This window comes from Phalacrocorax carbo, chromosome 1 (genome assembly GCF_963921805.1).
Source record: "Phalacrocorax carbo chromosome 1, bPhaCar2.1, whole genome shotgun sequence".
Lineage (NCBI taxonomy): Eukaryota > Metazoa > Chordata > Aves > Suliformes > Phalacrocoracidae > Phalacrocorax > Phalacrocorax carbo.
Genome location: NC_087513.1, coordinates 120,315,410 through 120,341,504, shown reverse-complemented (window position 1 = coordinate 120,341,504; position 26,095 = coordinate 120,315,410). Strand labels below are relative to the sequence as shown.

The window sequence follows — 26,095 nt, the reverse complement described above, 5'->3', positions numbered from 1 at the left end:
AAAAGCACAGCACCACTGCTCCTGGAGGAAACCCCACCAAGACGCATCAACAGGGAAACTCTCTCCCTGGAATGCTGTGCAAGAAAGAAGGTGCGATGGCCTGCTGGGGAATAGGACTTACCATGTCATGCAGGGGGAACGGAAGTTTGGGATGGTATAAAACCAGCCATGGGGTGGCTATGGGAATTACAGAAAGCAAGGAACACTTATCAGAGGATGTTTAGGGGAATTGCCCAAGGCAGGGAAAGGGATGGATCAAGGACTGAGGAGGAGCAAGCCTGACAAAACAGACAGAAAAGGGGATTAAAGAGGCCAGGTGCATGTGAACAGGCAGATGGTTAGTAGATCTGTCTGACCAAGCCCTGCCCCTGATCACTGCAGTCCAACCTGTACTCCTCCTAAACACTATTCCCAACTACCTACTGTGTGAACGCACTCTCTACTGTGAGCCTGTGTGCACGAGCGCTAGTATCATGATGGACTCACCGGTGAGTAGCAGAAGTTTGTGTGTCAGCCACTGGAGTAAGAGGTTGCAAACCTGAGGGCTTGTAGGTCCAGGTACCAACAACTGGAGGAGACAGGAGCCTGGGCCAGTGATTGGACTGACAGAGTGACCAAAAGCCACTGGTGGAGAGACCTGCCTCGTGTGTGTTTGCAACCCACAAGCAGCCAGTGGGGCGGAACAGCAGCGAGCCATCGGTGGTGGTCAGGTTTGCACAAGTGCCGCCTGTGTTTAGGCAGGTGCCGTAAAGACACTTCTGTCCTTGTGCTGGTCTGTGTGGCTGGCTGAGTGTACTTCATGTACGGACATGTGTGCACGCCTAATGGGAACGCGTGCCCTGCCTCATTACTAACTGGACCTGTAAGTACAGAACTGAGGCTGCCACGTACCAACTGGGCTCGGGCAGGAGGAATCCCCTTGGGTCCTGAAGTGCCACCTGATTTGGCTACTGCCAACAGTCTTGTTTTACAATCACCACAATTAGAAACTCTTGCAAACTTCTTGTGAAGAACTCGCAGTTCTGATTACAAAACAGATCTGACCCAACTGGTTTTCAGAAAAGCCTCTAATCCAGCATCTGCAAGCTTAGTTTTTATTTACGGTCAATTTGCTCCTCTAGGACAAATTCTCCAAGACTCAGGGTCAAAACCAAAACCTAAGAGAGTAACTTTTCATGGCCAGCTGTGCACAGATGCACCCCCCTGCATTCTTCCCTGTCTTTCTGACTCTCACATTTCTCTGGTGGCAGCATATGACCACCACTTCTCTGAGTGGAGAAGGAAGAGGAACTAACTCAGTCCCAGACAGCCACCCACAGGCTTCAGCTTTATAAGCCTCAAATAGTTAGACAGTTGGGCCTCAATATTCCTATCCAGTAAGCTGGCTGAAGTTCATGGCTTTTTGACCCAGAAGAAATAACTGCCCTTCCTCTAATAGCAAATATTCACTTTCAGTCCTCTTCCTTTTAATTGTGTACTCATTTACTAATTCTAGCCCTGTTATGCTGGTGCTATTAGGAGTGTTTAATTTCCAAAGCACTTGAGGTAATAACTGGATCATGTCTAAAAAAATTATACTAACCATGGTCTATCAGTGCAGCCTCATCCACTTGACTGCTTCTGCAAGCATAAAACATGCAACAGGGCAGAATTTAACCCCATTGCTTAACAAGGGCATTAAAACCTTCAGATTTTTTTTTTCTTCAAATTTCATGTTAACTAGGTACACCACTTCATTTGAAATTCATTTCTTCTCTTGTCTGGCATAAAAGCCTACCCTCTGAAGATCAGTAAGAGACAGAGCAGAGGTCTCATTCTCATTTACCCAGGAACCTGGGTAACTGTTCTATCTTCTCCTCTCTCCTGTAGCAGATGTACTGCAATTATAAACAACATTTGTTATTATTCTAAACATGCAAAGCAGGAAGAAATATAATTCTTACACAAAAGATGTAGGCTGTAGATACTAGATGAGAGGCAGATGGTAAATTATATCTTGTAAAGCCAAGGTCTCTGCCATTTATTTTACTTTGGAACAAATACGTTACAAAAACCGAACAAACATGCAGTTAACTCAGTTTGACTATTATGTAATTCCACATACTTCTTTCTGATAAGAATTTGGACGGCTTCATCCCTATCCTCTCTGAAGAGAATTAAGTCTTCAGAGTGCATCTGTTTCTCCCCCTGAAATCAGCAAAGACTAAATGAACTGTAAACGAGAATACAAGCCCAACAGCGACAAGGAAGTCCAATCGGGAAATGCAGTTACAAAGGTTCCCGCAGCGTGACGCAAGACATATTGCAGCATGCATACCCAGCCATACCATTTCCTAGACAGAATTAATTTGTCCTCATTCCAGAGACACTTACACAGCACTGGTCCTTCTATATTTTATACTACCACTTACATTCTATATCAAATATTCATTGTGAAATCTTCTTTTCTAAGAGACGAAGTATCCAAAGGCCAAAATAAACTTGAACATCTGCACTAAAGTACATAATTCACAAGGGAGCCATTTTCAAATATCTCAATCATCCCAATGGGATATTTCAACGGGCCTCCTGATAATTATTTCAGGAACAAATTAAATATGTAAGAACATCTACTTGTAGGACGCAGGACGCTTTTTGACTCAAATAGTTACTGAAAACAACTGAAATTGCTTGGCCTTCTATGTATGTGCTGTGACACTTTTCCATCATACCTAACATGTTTTGGGGATGAACAAGTTAAAAAATTGGTTGAAAAGGGCAGTGATTCTTCCATACATATTTTATTATACTATAAATTCTTTTTACGTATTTGAAAGTTGGTAAAAATGTGATAAACCTGGATGGATTTGGGGACCCTCAGTCTTTCCATTTCCTAATTAACACAGGCTTTGATATCAAGAAGATGATGCCTGCTACAGCTTGGTCCTGGGCTTGATGAGAAGGACTCTGCCAGCCCTAGGCACTAAAGCTGTGCTTGTAAATTACCTCTGTACTGTCTAAGTAAGGGTCAGTGGTTTTGCTGTCCTCCGTACCAATGGGGTTAAATAAAAATTGCTAGCTTCTAGGTTCAAAGCCAGCAGAGTGGGCAGGCAATCTGAACCACTAACGTCTCAGCTTTTTACTGTCCCAATGCTTTTGACAGAGAAAAAAGATACATCTTGTGCATAAGTCTCTGATACAAAATTGTGTAATATAAACTGTATGTGATGTCTTTTGTAAGTAGTACCTAAGAAAGAGGGCCACTTTGTCATCTTACATGGATGCCATGTTTTAACAAGATCTTTAATAAAAGTTCTTAAATAAATGAATCTGACAAGAAGGTGGATGGCCGGTTCTCATATAGATGAGAAAGCAGATCAAACAACAGGAAATAGAAGAGTAGTTGACAGTGACCAATCAACAAAGAACGCTTACCCGAATCTCAGGTAATTTTTGTCAGGCTATGTGCTGTTCACCTTACTCCTGAATGGTTTGAAAAGGGAGGCAAATAGTGAGGTGACAGTGTGAACAACAAAAGCCTCCTTAAGTTCACAGAGCAAGTGAATAATTTTACAGAAGAAAAATCCATCGAGAACTAGTGAACACGAAGATACTACACCTAGCTCAGGAAACCTCTGAGCTGCAACCTGCAAGAACCCAGGGAAACATTACTACGCACTGCCCTGCACTTGAACTCTCACCCAAGCATTCAGCTCCACCTGCTGTCAGAGAAGGGACACCAGGCTAGGTGAACCTTCTCTGACTTCATATAATGGCAAGCTGACCTAAACTCCCAGCTTATTTTCGTCAAAAATTCAGCCTCATGTTAGACATATATATCCTTACACATGTCAAGTGTGTGAAAGTGACAGAGGTTCTGTGGATAAGGTATGGCCTTTCTGGCTAATGGATTTAGGTTTTTCCTCAAGGAGATTAATCTTGAGACCAATACCCACCTTCCAGTTTGCAATGCTTTAATTTTAAATCCAAATCGGTTCATTCCCATGTGCTAAACTATCAAGTATATTTTGCTGGGACTCTCCTTGCACCATTGTTTGGAGGAAGTCTTGAGATGTTAATTTTAATAGTAAGACCAAACACTGTTTTCTAACAGAGGACGAAGGTAACCATCAGTTTAACGGGTACAGTTGTGAATTATAATGCAGTTGAGTATTCCTTGTGAGGGTCTTCCACCTTTTGAGTAGTATCATGCTCCCTGAAATATGTCTTCCCAAAGCCAGCCAGTTTACCTACTAGAACAATGCAACAGGGAAGTGTGCAGCGATTAATTTCTTAGAGAATACACAGCTGAACTCTGCCATATTAAATCCCCTGAGAACAAAAGACCTGCTTTAGTAAGCAGGTAATCTTAGACCCTGTGGGTTTCCAGAAGGCACCTTCCAAAATGGCATGTAAATGCCCAAGTGAAAATGGGCTCTAACAGCTTTTTTACTCTTGATCTAGCTTCTGTTCTCGGTTGCTTTTGTGATTTCTCTTTCCTTTTACTGAGGTTATGGAGAACCCTTATCAACCATCTGCTGGCTGAAGCCTTCAACTGCAAAATGACTCTTCATCTTCCTTCAGACTTCAGACATATCTTCAGGCTATGGACCAAATTCTACTCTGAAATGTGAAAAAGTACACCCATATGATGGCACATGCTGTCTCTACCTCCTCAACACCTTAAGCAAGACATGACTGTGTATGGGCAGAGGACAGCAAAGCATTTCATCAAAACCCACTCAGTGTAAGAAAGTTGTAGTGGAGGGCTGTCAGGGTGAGTTACAGCCAGCCCCCGATACATGCTTACTGTGAGATGGAAACAGAGGAGACCATAGCTCAAACTCCCGACAACTCATCATCACCACTGCCATCGCCACTTCCCTGACACATAAATTCTGAAATGTTTTAATTGGCATCTCTCTAAAACTTCCTTCCTCGGCCATAACCTTTCACAACAGCAACTGATAAAATTTATTGTATTAAAACATTAGCTAAAATGAAAAACAGTCAGGTTGTTGTAATGTTTATTTAATAAACAATACGGCAAGCAAAGAGAAAGAAGAAAAGTATGTTCTACTCGCTCAAAGACTCTGACCAAAACTCACCGAGTCAAACTCAGACACATTGTGAAAAAAAGCTCCAGGTACACAGAAAAAAAAATCCTAAACCAAACCCAGAACAATAACAATGGTTTCCGCATGGAAGAAAATAAGTAATGCTGAAATAAGGTCATACGCAGCTGGGAAACAGTAGAAGGTTCAGACAAAGGGGCTGACCAAGACTTGTCCCCAATAACCTCTGTTTTATACAATCCATGCAAGAGGATGCTAGAAAGAGTGATATATCACTTAATAAAATGCTGTGGACTATTCCAGTAACAGTGACTACTCAGTATATTCTTACCACCTTGAGACAGCTTAAGTGTTAAAAGAAAAACTGCATGGATTTTTATCAAGGTTAAAAAATGCATTTTGAAATCCTCTGCTAAAAATCATATTTCATTTTAATTTCACTAACACTTTAAGTCACTGAAAAAGAATCCACAAAATGTTTGCTTGAAGAGCTTTTTACTAATACCACAGTTCCTTTCAACCAGCTTAATTTGTTTATTCTTTCTAACGCATGGATCTTAATTTGCATATATCCTGCTCTCCAAGATGAAAACACGCTCTCAGACAAAGCAGGCAAAAATGGCTGAAAACAATACAACCCATCTGTCAGAGAAAGGCGGAAAAAAACCAAACCAACAAACCACCCCAAACCCTCTCTCGGAAAGTGGGTTTTGCTCTCTACTGTTCTGCATCTTTTCCTCCCATCTTAGCAACAGCGCCTAGAGCAGCCAACCAGGGCCCGGGCGGCGGGGCGAGAGCATCACCGCCGGGTTACTGCAGTGCATTGCCCGCCAGTAACCGCGCCGGGCGAGACCCAGACCGTGCATGCGGCACCTCTACCGCAGTGCACCTGCTGGCGATGAGGACGGGCTTTTTCCGACTCCTCCAGCAAGGATTAGCAAATAATTTAGGGCAAATCCTCCTCTCCTCGCCCCCCACCCCGCATTTCATTTGGGTCTTCAGATATCTCTGGGGGGGGTGGAGGGGGTGAAATCTTTTAAATGAAGTCACAGAAGGATGCAGCAAAAAAAGCCTAGCTGAATAAAAAGAAACAGGTCTGTCCAAGCACACGTACCAGAACTAATTCGTAGAGAGCACCAAAGCAAATCAGTGAAATCCAGCCTGTTTAAATCTCTGCTGACAACCCATTTGACAGTGGGTTAAGTTTCCATCTTATGCAGAGATCAGTATTAACACAATATACAGACCTCTTTGCTGAAATGTAGTTATCTAGCTGTTCTGATGACACTATCTCAGACTGTGACGGCCACTTTTTGCCTTTCATGAATATCAAGCAACCTGCCAAAGACTCCGTGCTTCCCCATCAGACACCCAGAATAAGCACAGTCCTTCATTCCCCTCCTTCCAATCCTGCCGTTAAATGTGCTAAATCTCCAAGCTGTGAAACAACAACCTTGTGAGATAAGACAGCACCTCTTTGGGTGATTGTTTCCACAGGGTCTGAGCTATTAGAACAAACGCAAAATAACAGAAATATCGTATTTTCTGCTGAGCATATATTTCTGTATTGCTACTAAACTGCTCCATAAAAATACCCAACCACATTTTGACCGGCTGGAGCCCGTTCCCTCGGAGGTTATTAAAGACCAAATCCTACCAGAACTTACACTCGAACACAGCACAAATGAGTCATTACAGCCCTAAAAATAACAACGGAGAAATTTCCAACTAAAATGTTGCCTAATTAACCATGAATACTGACAAGTATGAGGAAAAAAAAAAAGTAATCCCTGAGTTGTTGCAGAGTTTTGAAAGCCAATTTATTACTACTTTCTTCCTGGATGCACTCAAGTTATGTAGGAACGGTATTTCCATTTCCATCCTACATTATAACAAAAACACCCTGAAACAATAGGACAAATGTCTTTGGTGGGTATATAGAATGTATATATCTTTTCAAAGTAAAGCTGAATGAACCTGACCAAGATAGAAGGCTCCAAAGTATGTTTCATGCCCTCTTCGTATTTGGGACTATCCATAACTTAATCCCCAAACCACTCATTCTATTCAGATTACGTTATGGCACTTGTAATAAAAATGGCAGAAAGCTAAGCCACTGACTTTCCTCTGAAATCCTCTTGCAAACAGTTTTCAGGCAGTCCTAGAATTAAAATGTACGTGTCTATAATTTTTCTATAAACTGGTAAAACCAATATATGCTTCTGTGGTGTGTGCTTTGCACTTCAAACTGCAGTTTAAACAGACAGTTCAGAAGCCAAGATCTACTTTCAGGTTTCTTTCTCAACCCTCAGATAAACAGGTTTGTGACAAGACACTAATTTCAGACAGTTTATTCTGAAGCTCTGTGGATTTTGCTTTTCCTCATCTAAGAAGCCCATACTGGATCTAATGGAGGACTCTGCTCCTTTTCTTCCCCTCCAAGCCAGCCAGCTTCCCCTTCCTAAAAGAAAGGAGAAGGCAACGTTGGACTAAACAGCCCTATTATTTCCTTGTGTGTTGAAGTTTCTTTCTTCTGTCTTTGCCAGTTTATCTTTATCTTACAACACACTACCTCTGCTCCAGCAGTCTTGCAGCTCTCTTACGTGAATCTGGAACATTGCTGACCACAGGAGACCCCTGGAACATGCTTGAACAAAGGCAGGATTCAAAGACTAAGACACATTTTCCATTCTGGAAGATCCTTACCCTCACAAGATCTGGATTAAGTCACTTATCAATATCTTTCCTTCAAAACTAAAGAAATAGTTGATTCTACCAGTTGACTAAACGCTTTATGGGGAAAATGCCAGAGACATGTGAGACTTTCTGAAACTTCTACCTCTGTAACCTCTTCCAAATTCCCATACTGGTAAGAATGCCTACTGAATAGAATGGGTCAGATGAGCTTTGATCAAGGACTCACCTACAAGATTCCTTTCCTGATAATACCACTGACTTCAAGAGGAATTACACCATGAATGAATCAGGTCCAGAGTCATACCAATCTTTGCTATAAATTTGCTAAAACCTCATTAAAACAAGTGGAACAGCATTTATCATATAAATCAGAGAATGAAAATACCCTCCCTTATTTTTAAAGAGAAAATGACATTTAATAGATAAATTAGGCATTTTAAGGCTGAGACACAAATTAATGAATTCTAATTTGAAGTCTACGATGACTTATTTAGCTTCTTTGCTGTTGACAAGCAATGCAAAATCACTTTCTTTGTGCTTTTAATAAAAAGTAAATGATGCTACATACCATTGTCTGAACAATACAACTAAGTACAGAACACAATGGCAGCATTACTAATTATTCCTCCTTTTGTTAATTTAGAGCCTAACCTTAACATTACTTTGCAAGATCATTTTTACTGAAGGGAGTACATTTTTTTGTTGTTGCTCTTTAGCTGAATTCCTCTCCAACGTGCTGGCACAAATTTTCTTTGCAAGGAAACTATACTTCTCCTTTTGTGATCCAACACTCATAAAAGGTTTTAACTAATTCATTACAGTTATAGAGAAAGATGTAGAAATAGAAGAATTTTTTTCCAAGCTCCATTTCAGAATAGAAACACCATTAATTTAAAAGGCACATTTTCATAACAGGATCCCTTATCGCTTATTGCCATGACCGTCACCCAAGAACAATGTGAACTGAGACATATCTCCCATTTTATTTTTTTTTTTCAGCTTGCGCATACAAGTTTGCTGTTTTTTAAAAAACAGCTGCATTTCCTACACTGGACTTTGCACCTTCAGAAATGTGTTTTCTGCTACTCTTCTCATAAAAATGTGATTTTAAAAATTTCACACCACGGCAATGACAGATCCCTTCAGGACAGGGAACCCACAAGGACTGTAGAGCTAAAACATCCACCAGTGTTTCCAGGAACAATATTGCCCTTTTGTTGAGCAGGGTCAAATTAAAACATATTGCAAAGTCCCAGTTGCCCACTGGAGGAGAAGCCAGTAAGAGGCATTCAGAACAGTTTTACATGTAATATATCAATCTACAAGCCCACTGGTTTTAAATAGAGATGTCCCAAATTGCACACAAACAATCAGAACCACTAAAACAATTCAAGGAATCTGACAGTTTGGTCCTTACCTTCATTTGAGACAATTCAGACAATTCAGTTTTCAATTTCCCTAATGGAAAACATTTCTATTAAAAACAATGCATTGGGTTGGTCTCTGGAGTAGGGAACATGGCTGGGAGGAAAGTTTGTTTACAGAAGGTTTCTGTAACCTCGCTAGCAATTCACTGAATCATGGAAGTGTTGCTTGGAAAGGACCTTTGGAGGTCACCTAGTCCAGCCTTCTGCTCAAAGCAAGACAACCACCAACACAACATCATGTCAGCTGTGTCTCTGCCCAGCCAAATGTTTCTACACCCCCTGGCATGGAGAAAGCACACCATCTCTGGGTGACCTGTCCCAGTGCTGCACCAACCTCCTGGTGAACGGATATCTCCTAATGTTCACCACAAGCCACCCAAACCACAGTATATGGCCATTGGCTCTTGTGTATCAGCTAGCACCACTGACAGGAGCTTGGCTCCACTGTCTTCGTAACTGCCCTCTAGGTAGCTCCACACCAGAATGAGATCATCGCCCAGCCTCCCCTTCACTAGACTGAATGAGCCCAGCTTCCTCAGCCTCTCTTTGTAGGTACCCTGACCAATTTCTTACCCTTCTGACAGACCCTTTCTAGCTTCCCAATATCTCTGTTGATCTGGAGGGCCTAAAACTGGATACAGTATTCCAGTTGTGCTCTGACTGATGTTGAGAAGGATAACAACTTGCCTCCGTCTGGCCAGGTCCTCCAAAGGTAGCTTATTACGTGGTTTACCTTACTGGCACTGAGTGTACACTTTGGCTCACATTCAGCTTGGCATCGACTATAAAACCCCCCAAGTCTTTTAGATCCTTGGCTAGAAGGAGAGTGCCAAGACCTGCTGTCAGACAGCGTGCCTCACAGCCCCTCAGAGGCTGTCCTTAGTGGTCTGACGAAAGACGTATGGTACAAGACCAGGTGAAAAGGGGAGAACATGAGCTCACAGATAGCCAGAGATGTTTAATCTCTTCTTTCAAAACTAAGTGTAGTGACAGAGTCATAGCCAGCCATGCCCTAGAGCCAAATGCCGCATCCGGTCCTTTTCAGTAGGAGGACATTTTGTCAGACTGTGCCATTTTGTTCAAGCCAAGTCACTCAGACATGTCAGAAAATGTGGACAAATGTTTTTGGTTTAGGATCCCTCTATCATTTTTGGCCAATAAGAAAGAGATCCAGTCAAAAACCTCAAGTTTTTACACCTTACATGAGATGCTTTGGCATAGTTCCATTTCTTGGGAGGAAAAAAACTTCAAATTTGAGTTTGCTCTGATAAAATAAAAAAATAATTTTAAATGTATAAAAGTTGCTGCCAAACCAAGTTGTTCTCCTATGGACTGTATGGCTACATGCGGTTTTCATAAAGAATTAAAAGAAGGCAGGTATGTGCACATAGAGGTTTAGTGTTGAAAAGCCCACTAAAGCCTCAAGTGTGCACATCCTTCAACAAATGAGTTAACTGTACGCACAGGCTGTCCACATACAGTAGCACTTCCATGGCCATAGATCAAGTTTTTTTCATACCACACGTTTCTAGACTATTAAAGCCTTGGTGTTGTGATAATGACACAATTTCCAGACAGCAGCAATGTACTATGTGAAACAATTTCAAGTGGAACCTTTAAGCCAGTGGATTTACAAATTCAGAGAATGTGCAGGTATCAAGTATGGCTCAGGTGAGCTGCGCATTGGCAGCGGCTTATCTTTTAACAGGAACTAAAGCACACAACCATACCAACTTAACGTTACAAACAGAGAATTCCTCGAGGAAGAGAAATTATGCCATTTAGCACACAAAATTCTCCTGAAGATCTCAATATTTTCTCTTAGCCTTACTTCTTTTCGCCAGCAGGAGTTCACTGCACAGCCTAGTTTTCCTTTCAGAGACGGCTAGTCACACACACACACACACACACACACACACAAAAAAAACCCCCAAAAGTCTCTAGGAATCACATCGCTACACATGCAGATGTAGGTATAAGAACAAGCGCAAAGCAGATGTAAAAGGACAGAGCCACCTTACACGCACCTGTCAGACCTGCAATAGACTAAGAGCATAGGAAGAAGAGCACTGAATACGCCCTCCTTACTCCCATCAGTAAATCAGCACCACAAGAATTGTCTCAGCTTTAACTGGATTGTGAGAGGGAAGTGGTAACACTTCACTTCCTTGATATGGATCATTTTGCTCTGCCCTGTGTGGTAAGCTGTGCACTCTTTGCTGTGTATTAGCAAAGCAGCTAGTAAGAGCATCCTGGTCCTTGACTAAGCCTCAGGATTCAGTCCTAGCAATAGCCAGTGATTTCATCAGTTGAAAGAAATGGTAAGCTTAGAGAGACCCATCACAGAACACCAAGAGACATGGATGGGCTGACATTCCTATAGCTCACAGCATTTATTTCCAAACACAGCATTTTAAGAATATAATTTTTATCCTGGTTTCAAATGCCTCCTGAAATTCTGAGGTGCTTGCTGTTCTGGCAGAGTACAGAAAAAATAACCATTTCACAAAACAGCCAATCGCAAAAGTAAAAACAAAGCATTCTCTTCCCCCCCTGCCCCATCTTTAAACTACTGCATGCTCTACCCACCCTCAACAATAAATTGTAGACATGCAAGATCACAGGGCAGATATTTGGCAGCACAGCAATACTATATTTACTTCAGATACTTCAGAATTGGGAGGCAAAAATAAGCAGTTGTATGAACTACTGCATCTACAGTTTCTTGGAGTACAAGGGGCCGTACACCCCACTGCACCAGGCTCTGGGAAAGTTTCCCAGTGCCAGCTGGTGGGCAATGGGTATATCAAGAAGCCAAGCAAAAAGGAACTGTGAAAACATGCTCCTTTTATTCACTTTGTTTCGCCATCCACGACAGACTCATTCCACCTATCATGACCACCGACATGGGCAATAATGTCTTGGCTAACATACAAACATTAAGTTTTCCTCACCTTTCTTCCTCCACCATGGCCCTTCTTGGATAGAGTATGACAGTTCTTTAAACTCTATATTCACAGCTGGTCTGCGGGGTAGGTAGGAGAAACGATGAGCTTCTGTCAGAGGATTGTCTACCTTTTTCAAATGTCCATTCATCAGTCTAATGTCTTGGTTATCTGTGCCATTTGAGACCACTTCATCCACGGAAACACACACTGACTTTGGCTCAGCCATGGTACAAGCAGAATTGTTGCCGTTCTAGAGGGAAGAAGTTGGAGATAAGACAAAGTTCACACACTTTTGTTTAGCAACAGGTTTCAAAACCTTCTGCATTAGCAGAATTATTATCTAAATAACACAAGAATCCAGCACAGTTATGCACTGGAAGTTGAGAAGAAGAAAAAAAAAGTCTTTTGTTTGTTATGCCAGTGTCTTGACAGAAGAGGTAAAAGAGCTGAAGAGCTCTTGCACTTGCAGCACACAAAGGGCAGTTCCTTTAGCACCAGTTTCCCCTCAAAGGCTATATACACAGCACACTAATATCTTCAGAACAGAGTAGCTCTTGCACCAGATAAATACAACATTTGTAAGTTCAGCCCCCATTGTATTTGGTTTCTCATGCACTCAAAGAATTTGGTTCTAGTTACTCTGATTCCAGGGCTTGTATTGGGACAGAGCTGAAGGGGGAAGGGAGCTAGCTGAACTATTATTTGTGCAGACATTTCAAAAGACAACCACTCAGAAAGGCTAAGAGCTCTTATTCCTTTGGGTCAGAACGTACTTCCGTAAACGTGAAATTGCACAAGTTATGTTTCTGCAAATTCTGAAATTTACGATTTTGTGCCTTATTTGCTCCTGCACTGATAGTTCTGGAGACTCTGCAACCTGGAACAGTACAACTTCTTCCCTAGGGATCTGTTAGGAAAGCACAGCGCTTTCCACCCAAAATTCTTGCACGCTTTCCTTGCTTGACTGTGACCCCTAATGGAAATCTTATCAGATACAGAAACATATTAAACACTGCTCCAGCACTTGTACCATTGACACTGGAAGGTCAGTGCTTCGTGCTTACAGCCGTGCCTCTTTCTACACTTTGCCCATCGTAGCACTCAGTGCAACTCCACTTGGCATTTTTTGGACTGAATCTCTTTTCCCTCCCCTCTTGACCATGCCAGTGGCCTGCCACATCTGCCTTTCTCTTCTTTTTTATTATGCACACAAAATCTGAACCTTTTTCCATTCATTTTACCTGCATGGGCACCTTGCACCAATACCAACAGGATGAGTATAAAGCCAAAAGTAAAACAATCATTAATCTTCTTCAGCTATGCAGAATTTTGCACAGTTCAGGGGCTTTTCGTTGTCATCTGTTGTTTGGAGTACGTCATAAGCAGGGCCAAAGACCTGCACAGATGTCTACTAGAAAATTTAGTATTTTTAATGCAGTTCTGTATTGGAAAAGGCTTCCTGTAGCTGGCTTACGTGCTAGGCTTTGCATGCTGTCACATCTGCCCAACAATGTACGTGTCCCCAAAGGTATCTCTTAGAAAGCGTATGTGCTGCGCTACTTTTCAAGGCATCTGTGTCAAACACTCTCAAATAAAGAGCTGTAGGTCATGCCACTGTCTCCCCGTACTTGTCCTCCAATGCAACTGAGAGGTCATATTGCTTCCTTCTCACAGCACCATTTTCACCCTCTCTGTCACGGTTAGTGGTCTTCCCATTTATGCTGTAAAAGCAGTGCTGCTCAGATCAGTTACTTGTCATGAATGCTGATGAAGAACATTTTTAAAAAAAAGAACAAAAAAACCCCAGTCCTACATAACCACTATATAGCTAGTGTCTTCAGGTTCTTCAAGCACAAACCCGAAGTTCCAGATGCAAAAATCAGCTCTGCCTACCACCTTTTCTCCAGAAAGCAATTTTAATCGTGCTCTCCTTACTCAGAGGTCAGGTATCCGGTAACACTTACTCCCAGTTTCTTAAATAGTTTACTGTAATGGCATGTAATTTGAACATAACGAGAGTAATGTGAAACATCTTAGAACTGGACAATTAAAGTAGGGGAACCTCCCTGTTCCCTAAAAAATAAGAGGTGAGTTAAAAATCTTTCCTGAATGTTTTCAAAGCTTACTTTGGCACTCATAAGCTGTTTGGTTCAGAGGAACCACTGAGCACCTTGTCTGAGGGACTACCCAAAAACTAAGACTCAATGAGCAGGTCACCTTGAGTATTCAGGGGACGGTCAGAGCTTCTCCAGTTTAGATCAATTCAAAAAGAAACATCCCCTGGACAAGGTCCTTGTCTCTGCCTGCTTAATCATCTGTGAGTATGAAGCCAGAGACTTTTGTTCCCGGGACATTAAGCAAACCATTTCAATCACCCGGTGGACTCAAATGCCTGTTTTCAGCAGACAGCGACAGAGTCCTGCCAGCCCTCAGTCACACACCCCCCTGCCTGACTCCTCTGGGGACCACCTGGTACGGGCGAGGATCCCCCTCCAAGAGCCTGAGGTGGCGGAAATGGCTCCCAGTTGCGGGATCATCTCTGCTCGCGAAGAGGTGGGCGACTCCCGTGGTTACGACAGGGACAGAACCTACCCGAACCCTCTGTAACTGCTCCTCAAACACACCTGAACTCCACCTGTGTATCCGCTAACACCAACAACCCGTTCGCGTCTCCACCGACATACCCGCCTGTACGTACAGCCGCGCGGTTCAAACTGGCGTCCATTTCAACCCGCCCCGGGTACCAGACACTGAGACCGCACGCTCTCAAAGACCGCGCTCACACCTTATTTGGTTTCATACAGCTTTATTTCCCACACAGTTTTATCTCTCCCGCAAGCAGCCGGGCCGCTTCCCGGCGCCCGCCGGGCACGGCAGCAAACGCCCGCCCGTTCCCAGCGGCAGGACGGTCGCACAGGCTCTGCCCGCTCCTTCCCCAGCCGCCCCCCCCCCCCCCCGCCGCCGCTGCCGCCCGTGTGCCGCTCGCCCCGAGTGTCATGCAAAGGCGACGGTCCCTTCGCAAATCTGTTTAGAAAAGGACGGGGCGCAGCGGCGCAGGGAGCATGCTCGGAGCAGCCGCTAATCCCCCAGCCTTAGCTCCAGCCCAGAGGTAACCAGCGGTCAAACGCCGCCGTGCGCCGCCGTCCCCTCACGCACCCCGCCGCCCACCGGGGGCTGCACCGCACCCCGTACCCGGCACCCCATGGCGGGACGCGGCCCTGGGATCGCCGCCCGGCCCCGCTTTCCCCTCAGGGAGAGCGAAAAGGTGCCCCGCGGAGCTTTCCCTCTGTCCCCGTCGTCCGTCCATCTCCACCCCCGCCCCGCCCAGCCCAGCCCAGCCCCGCACCTCTCCCACCCCGGCCGCGCAGCCCTCTCCCCACGGCCGCCCCTCGCCGCGGCCCCGCGGAGGGAGGCAGGGAGGGGAGGGCAAGGGCGCGCCTTACCAAAGCGGTGCCCAGGGAGAAAGCCGCCATCAGACATGCCATGTGCCTCGCCGCCCGGCCCGGCTGCTGGCGGCGGAGCCCTCGAATGCTGCCTCTCCGCCCAGAGTGCCTGCGGGAGGCGGGCGGGCGGGGAGGGAGAGAGAGAGAGGGAGGGAGCGGCCTCCCGCCGCGCTGGGGCCGCCTCCGCCCCGGCCCGGCCCGCCGCGGCAGGCACGGCCCCCGCGGCCGCGGTGCTGGGGTGGGGTGGGGGGGCGCCGGAGGGCCGTAGCCCGCCGTGGGGAGGTGTGGGGAGCGTGCCCCCGCTGAGGGCATCAGCCCGACCAGCCGGTGACCGTGGCTTTCCCTCTGCCGAAACTGGCGGCGGACGCTTCCGCAGGGGACGGGACATCCCTGCGGAGAGCTGCCGGGCATTGCCTCCCCGCTCCTAACCGGCACAGCTGGGGCCCGGCTTCCCAACGAGCTGCCGAAGTGGAGGCAGGATGGCGTTCCCCGAGGAGACGGGGAGTCGAAGGACCATCCAATTGCTCCTTGTGCCATCCTGCCCACATGAGGGGGAGAACGGAGCTTCAGGCCCTGGGAACCGCACGCCATTGGTTTATAAGCTGAGCAAGCCATTGTGGTTCAGAAATGGAGGGAAAGAAATGTCACTGAGTTTCCATCTTGGTTCTTTTTTTTCCTCAAATCAAAGAGCTGCATTTCAGTGACGTCCTGCAAAGATGGGGAGTGAACCACACACGTGCCCATGAAGTGCAGTGGGTTGTGTCGACATGCCGTTAGGGTTGTGTTGGCGCTGCTGACTTTAATGTAGATCTGTGACTAGGTTTTGAGTTAGGTTCGTTAGCCATGCTACCCGGTGGCAGAAAGCTCTGCCCCACCACTTCACCAGGAAGCCAGATACTGGAAGGCCTACCAACAGTCTGAAGTGTTACATACCTGCTGGGCCTGTTCTTGGCATGTGGTGAGGCTCCCTCTCTCTTCATCTGGGAGCAGCAGGAAGAAGGGATAAATCATAGCAGGGGTCTGAGAATTGGATTCCAAGCGTCTACCAAACATTATATTATCTCTGAGGAATCTTCTAACCAGGGGCTTGCCTTGCCACAATGCTTGGTGCTCACATAGCATTGTACAGACACAGAGGTAATCTTCACAAAGCCCTTGGAAGGTAGGTAAGTATTTTATCCTTGCTGAGCTGTGGAGGGGTGTTTGCCACAGGCGGCGCAGCGCTGCGGGAAGGGAACTGCCGCACAGAACATCTGCGCTGGGTCAGACGGGAGCCTGGCTCCTGCAGCGCACTCCCTTCTGGCAGCGGCTGGGAGATGGATGCTCAAAGAAGAGCTTAAGCACAGGCCTGACTTTTATCGGATGCCTCCCTGATACTCTCCCAGCCTACAGCTGTTTTTGGCTCAAGGACCTCCTGACGTAGTTGTCGCTCCTGAATGTGCTAATAACCCTCTCTTCCATGCGAGAAAACTTCCCCTTGGAAACATAAGAACTTTTATCATCCACTACATCCTATTGCCAAGGAACAGAGTGTGGAGGCTCACTGAGATTGACCTTGGATTCAGCCTGTAGATGTTATAACTCATGTATTGAGGAAGAAATGCCGACCTGCTGTGGAATACCAGACCAAACGTGGATGAGCCAATCCAGAAGTGCTCAAGGAAGTTTTAAACTGTGTTTGAGAAGAAATTTGCAATACAATTATCTCCTAATAATGGAAATAAAGAGAAATTCTAAAGTATCTTCCAGTGAGGGTTCAGGGTTTTAATTAACTTGATTTGGAGCACATATCTGTAACAACTAAAATTTACTCAAGCTTGTCTCCTTTATTTTCCCTTAGAAACATTGAGAAGGCTGCGAAATACAGGATCTGAAAAGGGCTGTGAAATACTGCTCTATATCTTTAAGGCATTTATGGGGTGAAACAAACTGCTAAAATACATGATGTCTTTAAACGATGATGTGGAACAAGATACAGAGAGAGAGCAAGAGATACCCTGATCTTAGTGGATGTGTGTTACAGACCCAGCACAATGCTTACTGTTCTCTGTTTCAACTTAAAGGCTCAGGAGGAAGCAAAGAAAACAACATAAAGGCTGTAACAAAACTTAAACGTACAGTACTGAAATCTGCTGCGCAAACAAAAGGTTTACCTCCATCAGTAAGCAGCTTATGGTACTAAGGGCTGACCTTTCACCAACCAGTCCTTTGTAGGAAGGCCCGCGCTGCCTGTCGGCTGCAGGGCTGCCCATGCTGCCCACCTGGGCTTGGCCGCGTTGCCAGCAAGGGTGTGTTACTGCCCCTCATTCACAGGCCAGGAGCGTGCAAGGAGGAGCATTGCGCCGAGTTCATGCAACAGTCTATGCCCCTGATCAATAAAGGGATAGCTTCTCTATCAATATTATGGCTGAAGTTGCGTGCCTCAGCCATGTATTTGCCATACTGCTTTTAACAGTGTATGTGAAAACTACCCTTCACTGTATGAAGTGGCACAGAGGCGCAGGTGTTAGGCATGACATGAAGACAAGTAATGGCTCGACCCTGCAGCCTGGAGCACCGCTGCCATCACCTTCTGCGAGAGTTCTTCCTGAGCAAGAGTACATGATCAGATCCTGAGGGCTTGTTTTTTCCATGGTGGCCACAGTATCATTATCTAAGGGAGCTTCTAGTAAAACACTGAGACATAAAACAGGTTTCTCAGAAACCAACTTCTATTTGGTATCTATTTTGATACCACATGGGAAAAAAATTATTACATAAGATGAAGCATGCTAAAAATAGCAGTCTCCTGCATTCCTACATTCCCTCATTAACTCTTCCATTAACTTCACAGGTGATCCCCTGGTCCCTGCAGAGAAAAAGATCAAGACCACAACTCTGTGGAAAAAAAAAAAAAAAAAAAGAGAGAGAAATATAAAACTGTGTTAAAAAAAAACCAGGACACACAAAAAAAAAAAAAAGAGGGAAGCTACAAATGAAGGTGAGGACAAGCAGGCAGGGACAAAACTCTGGCTCCTAAAATAGATGAGGAAATAGTAGTAGCTTCCAAGCTTTACAGCAGGGTAAGCATTACAGAAAGTAGACTGGTGCAGCCCACAGGAAAGAAAAAGGACATCACGGGCAGAAATGCACTGGGAAGGACAGGGCAAAGTGGAAACGCACCAACAGCAGGAGAGGGCAGATTTACAGCACGGCCATGGGAGGCATTTTAGTGCAGTACTGATAGCTTGGTGTCTCTGTACAAGAACTAGTTCATGTATAGAAGCAGTGTAGCCTGGGGAAATGGAGAAGCCAGCATGGACTTAACTGCTGAGATACAACATGTAGGAAAAGTTCAACCAATAAGTGTGGAAGAGGCAGATGAGAAAAGTAAGGTATTAACTAGAAAAGGCAAAATATTTTAGATGGAGTTTTCATTACAAGAAAAAAAAAAAGCCTCAGCTTTAGCTATCTGCAACTTGCTGTTAATTTAAGCTGGTCTGGGCAGGGCTTAAGGAATTCTATGGAAAAGATTTAAGGAGCTTTTAAGAAAAATGTCCTTTTCTTAAAAAATGTTTATCAAAGAAAAACATTTGGAGTTTCCATTTCAGAATTATGTTTCTAAGTCTACCTAAAACATCAAAGGAGCTGAGAGCACAAAGAAACATATCCAACTGCAAAACGCTTACACAATTATTGACCTAAATAAAAACCCAACAACAAAAGTTTATCCCAGACGGAGTGTCACTTTGCCATTTGAAAATATACAGTGTTTTGGATGGTTCCAGATGTATGGTTTCTCTCTTCTTATGCCCTACCCCCATTATTTCCATAGGTTTAGTGAAATAAGAGTGGAAAGAATATCAGTAGGTTTGAACAGCCTAAATAAAGATGAAGTTGAAAAAAAACTTGTGTTCCGATCCTGAGAAAGGCTGGGAGCCTGGGTTTCTGGCAGCCAGTAACTGTGGGTCTGCATTGTGCTTTAAAGAAAAAGGACAGAGGAAAGGAAAGCATAGTGGAGAAAAAAAAAATCGGTATCTTACTGGAAGGGAATTATTTTATCTAGAGAGATATTCTTCTCTGTTTAAGTTCCCATGTATTTAGACTTGAAAGACATCAACATACACATTACTTTCAGGTGATACACCAAACAAACCACTAGTGACATATCCATTTTTCCTTTACTACTAGGAAGTTAGCAGCAGCTTTGCACCCAGTCTCCAACTAGAAAAGCTATTGCAGTACTTTTTGGCAGTGGGCTGGAAATCTGAAGAAGCGTCTTACTAAAATGCAATAAATCCCTGGCTTAGATCACATTTTTCTTCTCCCTTCCTGTTGTTCCCCTTTCCCATTTATTGGAACAACAGTCATAACCCGTCTCATTTTTGTCATGTCTTTTTGTACGTGACATTAATACTTCCCAATCTATAGTGGAAGTATTCACATAACACTATTTGAGAAGAATGTGATCAGTCAGTTCAAACAGATCTGTCTTCAGATCTATTTAATATTGAAGAACATAATCAGTCATTCCTTTCAGGTTAGATATACTCTGTATAATGGGTGGGATTCATCTCTAATTTTAGCTGTCTAGAAAATTGGTATCTAAGCTAGCCGTGCAGACTCTCTTTCCATCAGTGGGGAGAAAGGGGCATTCTTAAAAGAAATTTCAATCTGTCCTTCTTAAATATTTACCTTGATTTGAGATGGATTCTGGATCCACCTTGGCTTCCCAATCAACTGGGGAGGGCTCCAGACACCTAACTTTGAATAGCCATGGCCAGTGTTACAGAGACAGATACCACCTAAGCTGTGTTCTTATGCCACTTTTGTTTTCAACTAAGGTTTCCAGGAATAACACAAGAGGTTTCACATGTTTGTTTTAGATGAGATTTTATCAGTATTTTTATATCTGGATACTTGAATGTCCCTCTTCTGAGATCCAAAGGCATGAAATTCAAGAGTAAAACACCAACCTATCTCTGACCAGTTTTAGCTGGAATTAATTTCTGTGGCTACTCTCCGTCGTACTCCTGGGAATCAGTAGGGTGTACCGTGCTCACTTTGATGCAAGGGGGTTATTTGAGTGTTTTGGCTCAAGCCAACTGAGGGGGATAAGACTGGAAATAAAAGTAGTGGTAGATGCAATGGTTTAGCTCAGCTCTGCCAGAGATAGCGGTCTATTAGTCTGTATCTAAGTAGCTCTCAGTTGCCATAGCCAGTTGATCCCAAGACATGCTAGGAGAGAGCAAGAAAACACATCATCAGTCTTCCTGCTTGAACAAATAGAGTTATTTTGTCAGAGACTGAGCATAATTTATATGAACTCACTACTTTCAGTTGAAGTCAACATAGCACTCTCACAGCAAATTTACTTTCCCTCAGTTATCATAAGAGGAGAAATAGCAAATTTTTCTGTCACCCATATATCATGCTGGAAGCAGACAAGGGCTCTAGGGAAAAGGTCCCCAGCACAGGGGCTATTTCAGACATATTTCTGCATTCCTACAGTGCAGTCCTCCTCAAATCGTGCTGCTCTCATTATAACCAGACATGTGGACACATTGCTCAGACTAATGGCTGGAAATCAGAGGTAAGAGCAGCTGGGTTTTAGGCATCATGTGTCTCCCTAGACTGCACCTTCCCAGACTGTAGCCTCAGGGTCTGGACACAAGGGAGCGAGTGATAGCACTCATGCAGCGATAGCCAAGGGGAAAAACTTCAGCTACCCTGTTGTGAGCAGATTAGGTGAAGAAAATATTCTTGCAGTCTCATTAAAAGACTGCAGTCTCAATTCATGAGGCAACTTGAAAATTAGACATGGCACCAGTCTTCCGAAATCCTTTGCCAGCTTGGGCTCACTGTACAGTGCCAAGGGAGAGAGTCAAGCACCTGGGAAAGGGATACACAAGACATCAGCAGGAAAAGTTAAGCAGAAGGAAATGCCAAGGAAAGACTCATACCTGGAGGACTTGGACTTTGTCCCTGAAAGCTGTTTCCAAAGGGGATTCTTAGCCATGACACCAACTCATATTTTTCTCAAAGAAAGCTGCAAACAGCACCTATCCCATTATACCAAATAGCCCTGTCACTGATTACTCATCCTGGTGCTGAAAAGTACATTTCAAATTCAGTCTCTGCTCAGTTTCAGGAAAGGTTTTGAACACGCCTGTTGGGACAGGACAAGGTCTGAGTCGCTGAAATTAAGTATTCTGGGGCAAAGTGTTGGTGTCTCTCTCCTTGCAGTTGTTCTGCTTTGAAAATACAACTAAACACCAACTGGGGAAGGGATGTGAATAGCACCTTCCCCTTTGTTTCTGTGTGAAGTGGAACAACTTCATGAAGTCCAGAGTTTCACCCCAGGATATACAGCTCTGCTACAAATGACAAGAGACTCTGAATAAAACCCTGTGCTCCAGGTTAGGTGAAGCAATTACTGTGCCTGCCAGAAAAGCACTCTAACTATCCACATCAGAAGGAAACCCAGTCCATTTCCCAATTCTGTCTGCCTCTGGTAGTTTTGTACCTGGCTGGCAGCAGAAGCGCAGAACGTTTGGGATTTTAAACTCTTTCTCAGAGATGTGAGTCTCAGCAGAGAAACCTTGATTATTCTGTACAGCCGTGCCATCTGGCACATCTCAAAGATCATTTTATAAATGACATGAACCACCCTTGGTGCTCCCTGCATATGTATACATTTAGTTCCTGCAACACTTAAATCCCTGGGAGATAATGACCATGATTCCCAGGAGTCTCAGTCTCATAAAGTTGCATGTTCTGCTTTAGCTCAGGGGAAGAAAGGTACAACACCCCTCAAAACTCTGTAGTTTCCAATAAGGCATTGGAAGAGTTGTCCCACTCACTTCATCTGGTAGCTGACATGAGACTGACAGGGGAACAAAGCACCAACACATTTTTATCAGCCAACTACCGGACTACATGCAGAAACGAGTGTAGCAGGAACTGGTAAGCATAGTGCCTGCTTCTTTGCTTGTTCCATGTACTTGGTAATGTTTTTGCCCAAAAATACATCTAGAAACAAGAAATAAGTGTGATGCAGTCTGCAAAAGGTGCCTGGTCACTGGGAAGCCTCCCAAGGAAGCTGTCATTACCCATGAGGGAGCCAAACTGTAGGCCCTGAACTACAGTCAAATTTATCATGGTTATCAGAATGACAGTCTGCCAGTTTGGAGAGATGAGCTCCTTGGAGTCTCTGGCACAACTAATAGAGGCTTGAGAGTGGTGCACCTGGAACCCTGCAAATAATGTGGCGTCATCACAAACCTCACAGCCGTAGCATTCAGTAGTGCCTGACTTCTTCGGTCAGTCCACAAGCCTGATGGGCTCTCTGTAAGGCAGTTTCTCCTGCCATCTAAACATTTGTGGCTCTTTTTAATACCTTTTCAGCCTTTCTTTTGAGCAGCTGATGCCAAAACTTCATTTAGCTTTCCAGTGTTGAGCCCTCTAATGCCATGTTCAGAGTTAACATTACCTTACTTCTGCCCTGCTCATGCACTGTTAATCTAAGCATCCCATTAACATTTTTTGGCCACAGCATAACTGTGGGAGCTGATGCTGATTTGCTTATCCCTGGATTGCCAAATCCTTTTCTGAGTCCATTCCTGCTGGGATATAGCATCCTATTCGGTAGGCGTAGCCTTCATTACTTATTCCTAAAAGTGTATCTGTGCAGTAGACTACTTAAATACATTTTGCTGCAGTGGGTCAAGCTTATCAAGAAGTCAAGATCATTGCCTGCAACAGTTCTAGCCTCTTTGTTTACCATTCTGCATAAGTCACACACCTTAATCAGCAGAGGAGTTATATTTACTTCCGAATCACTGATGCAAACATTTAATCACTTCAAGCTTAACACTGTCTCCAGTGCAATCTTAATCAAAACATGCCCACTAGAAGCTTCCCCCATGATAACTGCCTTGATGTGTTAGTTTACCAGTCACTAAACTATTTATCTTATGATATTTTACAGTATTGGGCAGATTGTCACAGGATACTAAGTCAAACCTCACAAGAATGTAGCTATATTATGTGTAAGCATACATATATTTTCATAAATCAGGCTGGTACCTCCTCACAGAAAAGGGCTGACCTGGCTAGGGTGGACTCAGAAAACGACAGTCCTCTCAGTGTGTGGCATTACGTATCTTGCTTGGTATTATAGTTCATTGTTAAAGCCATTGTGTTATTTTGCCTTGAGCTGGTGTCACAGACCCCAACCTAATCCAGCCATTGCTCTGGCCTTTTCTGAATTCTGATGCAACATTTTTAGGAATCATGACTGTTCTCCAGGACTCCAAATTTTACTCAACATGATCAAAGTTCTCTGTAGTGCTATTTTTAGGAATCACAACTATGAAGTATCCAGGCCAATGATTTACAAGTTTAGTGCCTGCAAGTGCTATGTAGCATCATCTTCCATCCTAAGGGCCTGAAAAGTACCTCTCTGTCTTCATTGATTTACTCACACCATGCAGCTCCTTTCCAAATTTTGTTAAATTACTCTGCTACTTTCTGCAAGGCTATGCGTCATGTCAGGTTCATAGTTGGCCTCTCCCGTATACAGAGCACTACTGGGACTCTTCCCTTGTTGCCTTGCTTCTAAACAGGCAGACTGGCATCAGTGGTCACTCAGCAACCACTGGCTTCCAGTCCAGCGAGACAGAAAGTACCTAGCTACTCTACGTTGGGCACAATGCTTTTAAATGTTACCAAATTGATACTTTTAAAACCTGCAGCTCACAACTGACAGCTGCAGAATACAGTTCGTCTCCCGCGTTAAAATCTTTCTGAAGTATTTCCACCAAGGTGCACTCTGTGTAGTCATGGAGAGTAAGCATGCCTCTGTCTTCTTTTTCTATTTTGAAACATTCACATCTACTTTCCATGTCATCTGTGCATGCACTGTGGACATATGGGGTTTCCAGATGTAGAGCACCCTTGGTGAGAAGCTCCTTGCAACCATGCATGCATATGCTCATGGTATAACATCTGCTCAGTGGCAGCAGGCTGTGTCATTAAGGGCAAGAACACGCACCACCTGGCCATCCTGAACTGACATAACAATTCCTCAAATTTGGCTCAAATAATTTTTCTGAGTAGAAGAGGACAGGCCTGACGGACATTGCAACTTATCCCCACGGTGGATGAAAATGCCTCAGCATCATTTTATTCAAGATATACTTCCAGTTTAGCGGCAGCCTACTAGTTTTTGCTGGGAAAGGACAGTCAAGAGGAGGAGAGGGTTAGGGAAAGAAGGAACCTTCGAGCAAGTCATGGATGGAAGTTTTCACTGCCCAGCTTCCTGCCAGCCTAGCTGGCGCAGTGGTTTGAAGGCCAGCACCTGCAACCTCCCTGGCCAGAGGCTGAGCAAGCTGACAGGAAAACAAGCAGGATCCTGCAGAGCCATTTGACTTTGGCAGCTTTCCAGCATAATGCTTTTGGTCTAAAAAAAATGGCAACTAGCTCTGTACTCTGAGTCTGTGTCAGAGGTAATTCCAAAATTGAATAGCCATTTCACTCTCTTTTAGGCCCCTCAACTCCTCCAGGTCTTTTAAGAGTCAACTAAAAAAATAAATAAATCCCTAAATGTGGTGTTTGTAACCTTAATGAAAGAAAGACTAATTAAAGTCACCATGAAATAATTACAGGCTGCATTGTACAATGTAGAGAATGAAAAGGGAGACTGTTCCCAGCTACCCATGGAGAGATCATTTAATAAAAGAGAATGAGACAGAGACAATTGCAATACAAGCTGTAGGACAAAGCAGGAAACTGCATTTCCTCATATTTAAGACATCAATCAGTTCTGACATTGCACAGGCAGAATAAAATCAGATTACCCTATATAGTGACCTGAGAGCTTCCTTTGGTAGGTTTTTTTTGGCAGTGACAACCTAGACCATATTTTCCTGTAAGTGAACTGTAAATATACATTGCACACATTTGTACCATCGTGTTGCAAAAGGCATTAAGGACAATCCAGCAAATACAGAGTTGTTATAGCAAAGCAGGAAACGATTACTAGCATGAGACTGAACAACTGAAGGAAAAGGGAGTTTTCAAGCATGGCATAAGCTACAAATTCACTCTCTCTTTAACTAAGTTTTTCAGCACTTTTTGCTAGAAATGAGGAAATTGCTCACAGAGCAGTGTGACCACACTCACTATTAATAACAGGCCAACCACAAGGCTTCATGCTCATAAAAATATAAAAGAAGAGGAGGAGGGGTTTATCTGGTTTCCATCATGCTATTAGATGAGACATCCGCTGCCGCCAGCTTGCTTGTTGCAGGCAGGCAGGTTGCTAACAGCGAGAATGAGGAGTCTCCTGTCAGGCTTGCACAGTAATAACATGTCCCTGCTTCCTTGCTGCTCTGAGGGCCCCATGCAGTAGGCACAAGGAGTTTGCAAGGCTGGGCTGTGATCTGTCATGATGGAGCGAAGCAGTCACAACTCTCCTTAACTAGTTTCCTTAGCTTTACCAGTATGCAATGACAAGTTAAGATTAAAGGAATTTTCAGCTTGTC

General features: G+C 44.1%; 1 protein-coding gene across 1 annotated transcript in view; it reads right to left on the bottom strand.

Annotated features, from left to right (window-relative positions):
- ABCG1 (ATP binding cassette subfamily G member 1) overlaps positions 1-15,692 on the bottom strand; it is a 59,573-nt gene extending 43,881 nt beyond the window's left edge. The window contains exons 1-2 of the mRNA XM_064472329.1: positions 15,570-15,692; positions 12,133-12,376 (exon numbers count right to left, since the gene is read on the bottom strand). Of these exons, the coding sequence (XP_064328399.1) occupies positions 12,133-12,376; positions 15,570-15,611 (286 nt within the window). The 5' untranslated portion in view covers positions 15,612-15,692. The remainder of the gene's footprint in view (positions 1-12,132; positions 12,377-15,569) is intronic.
- Between the last annotated feature and the right edge of the window lie 10,403 nt (positions 15,693-26,095).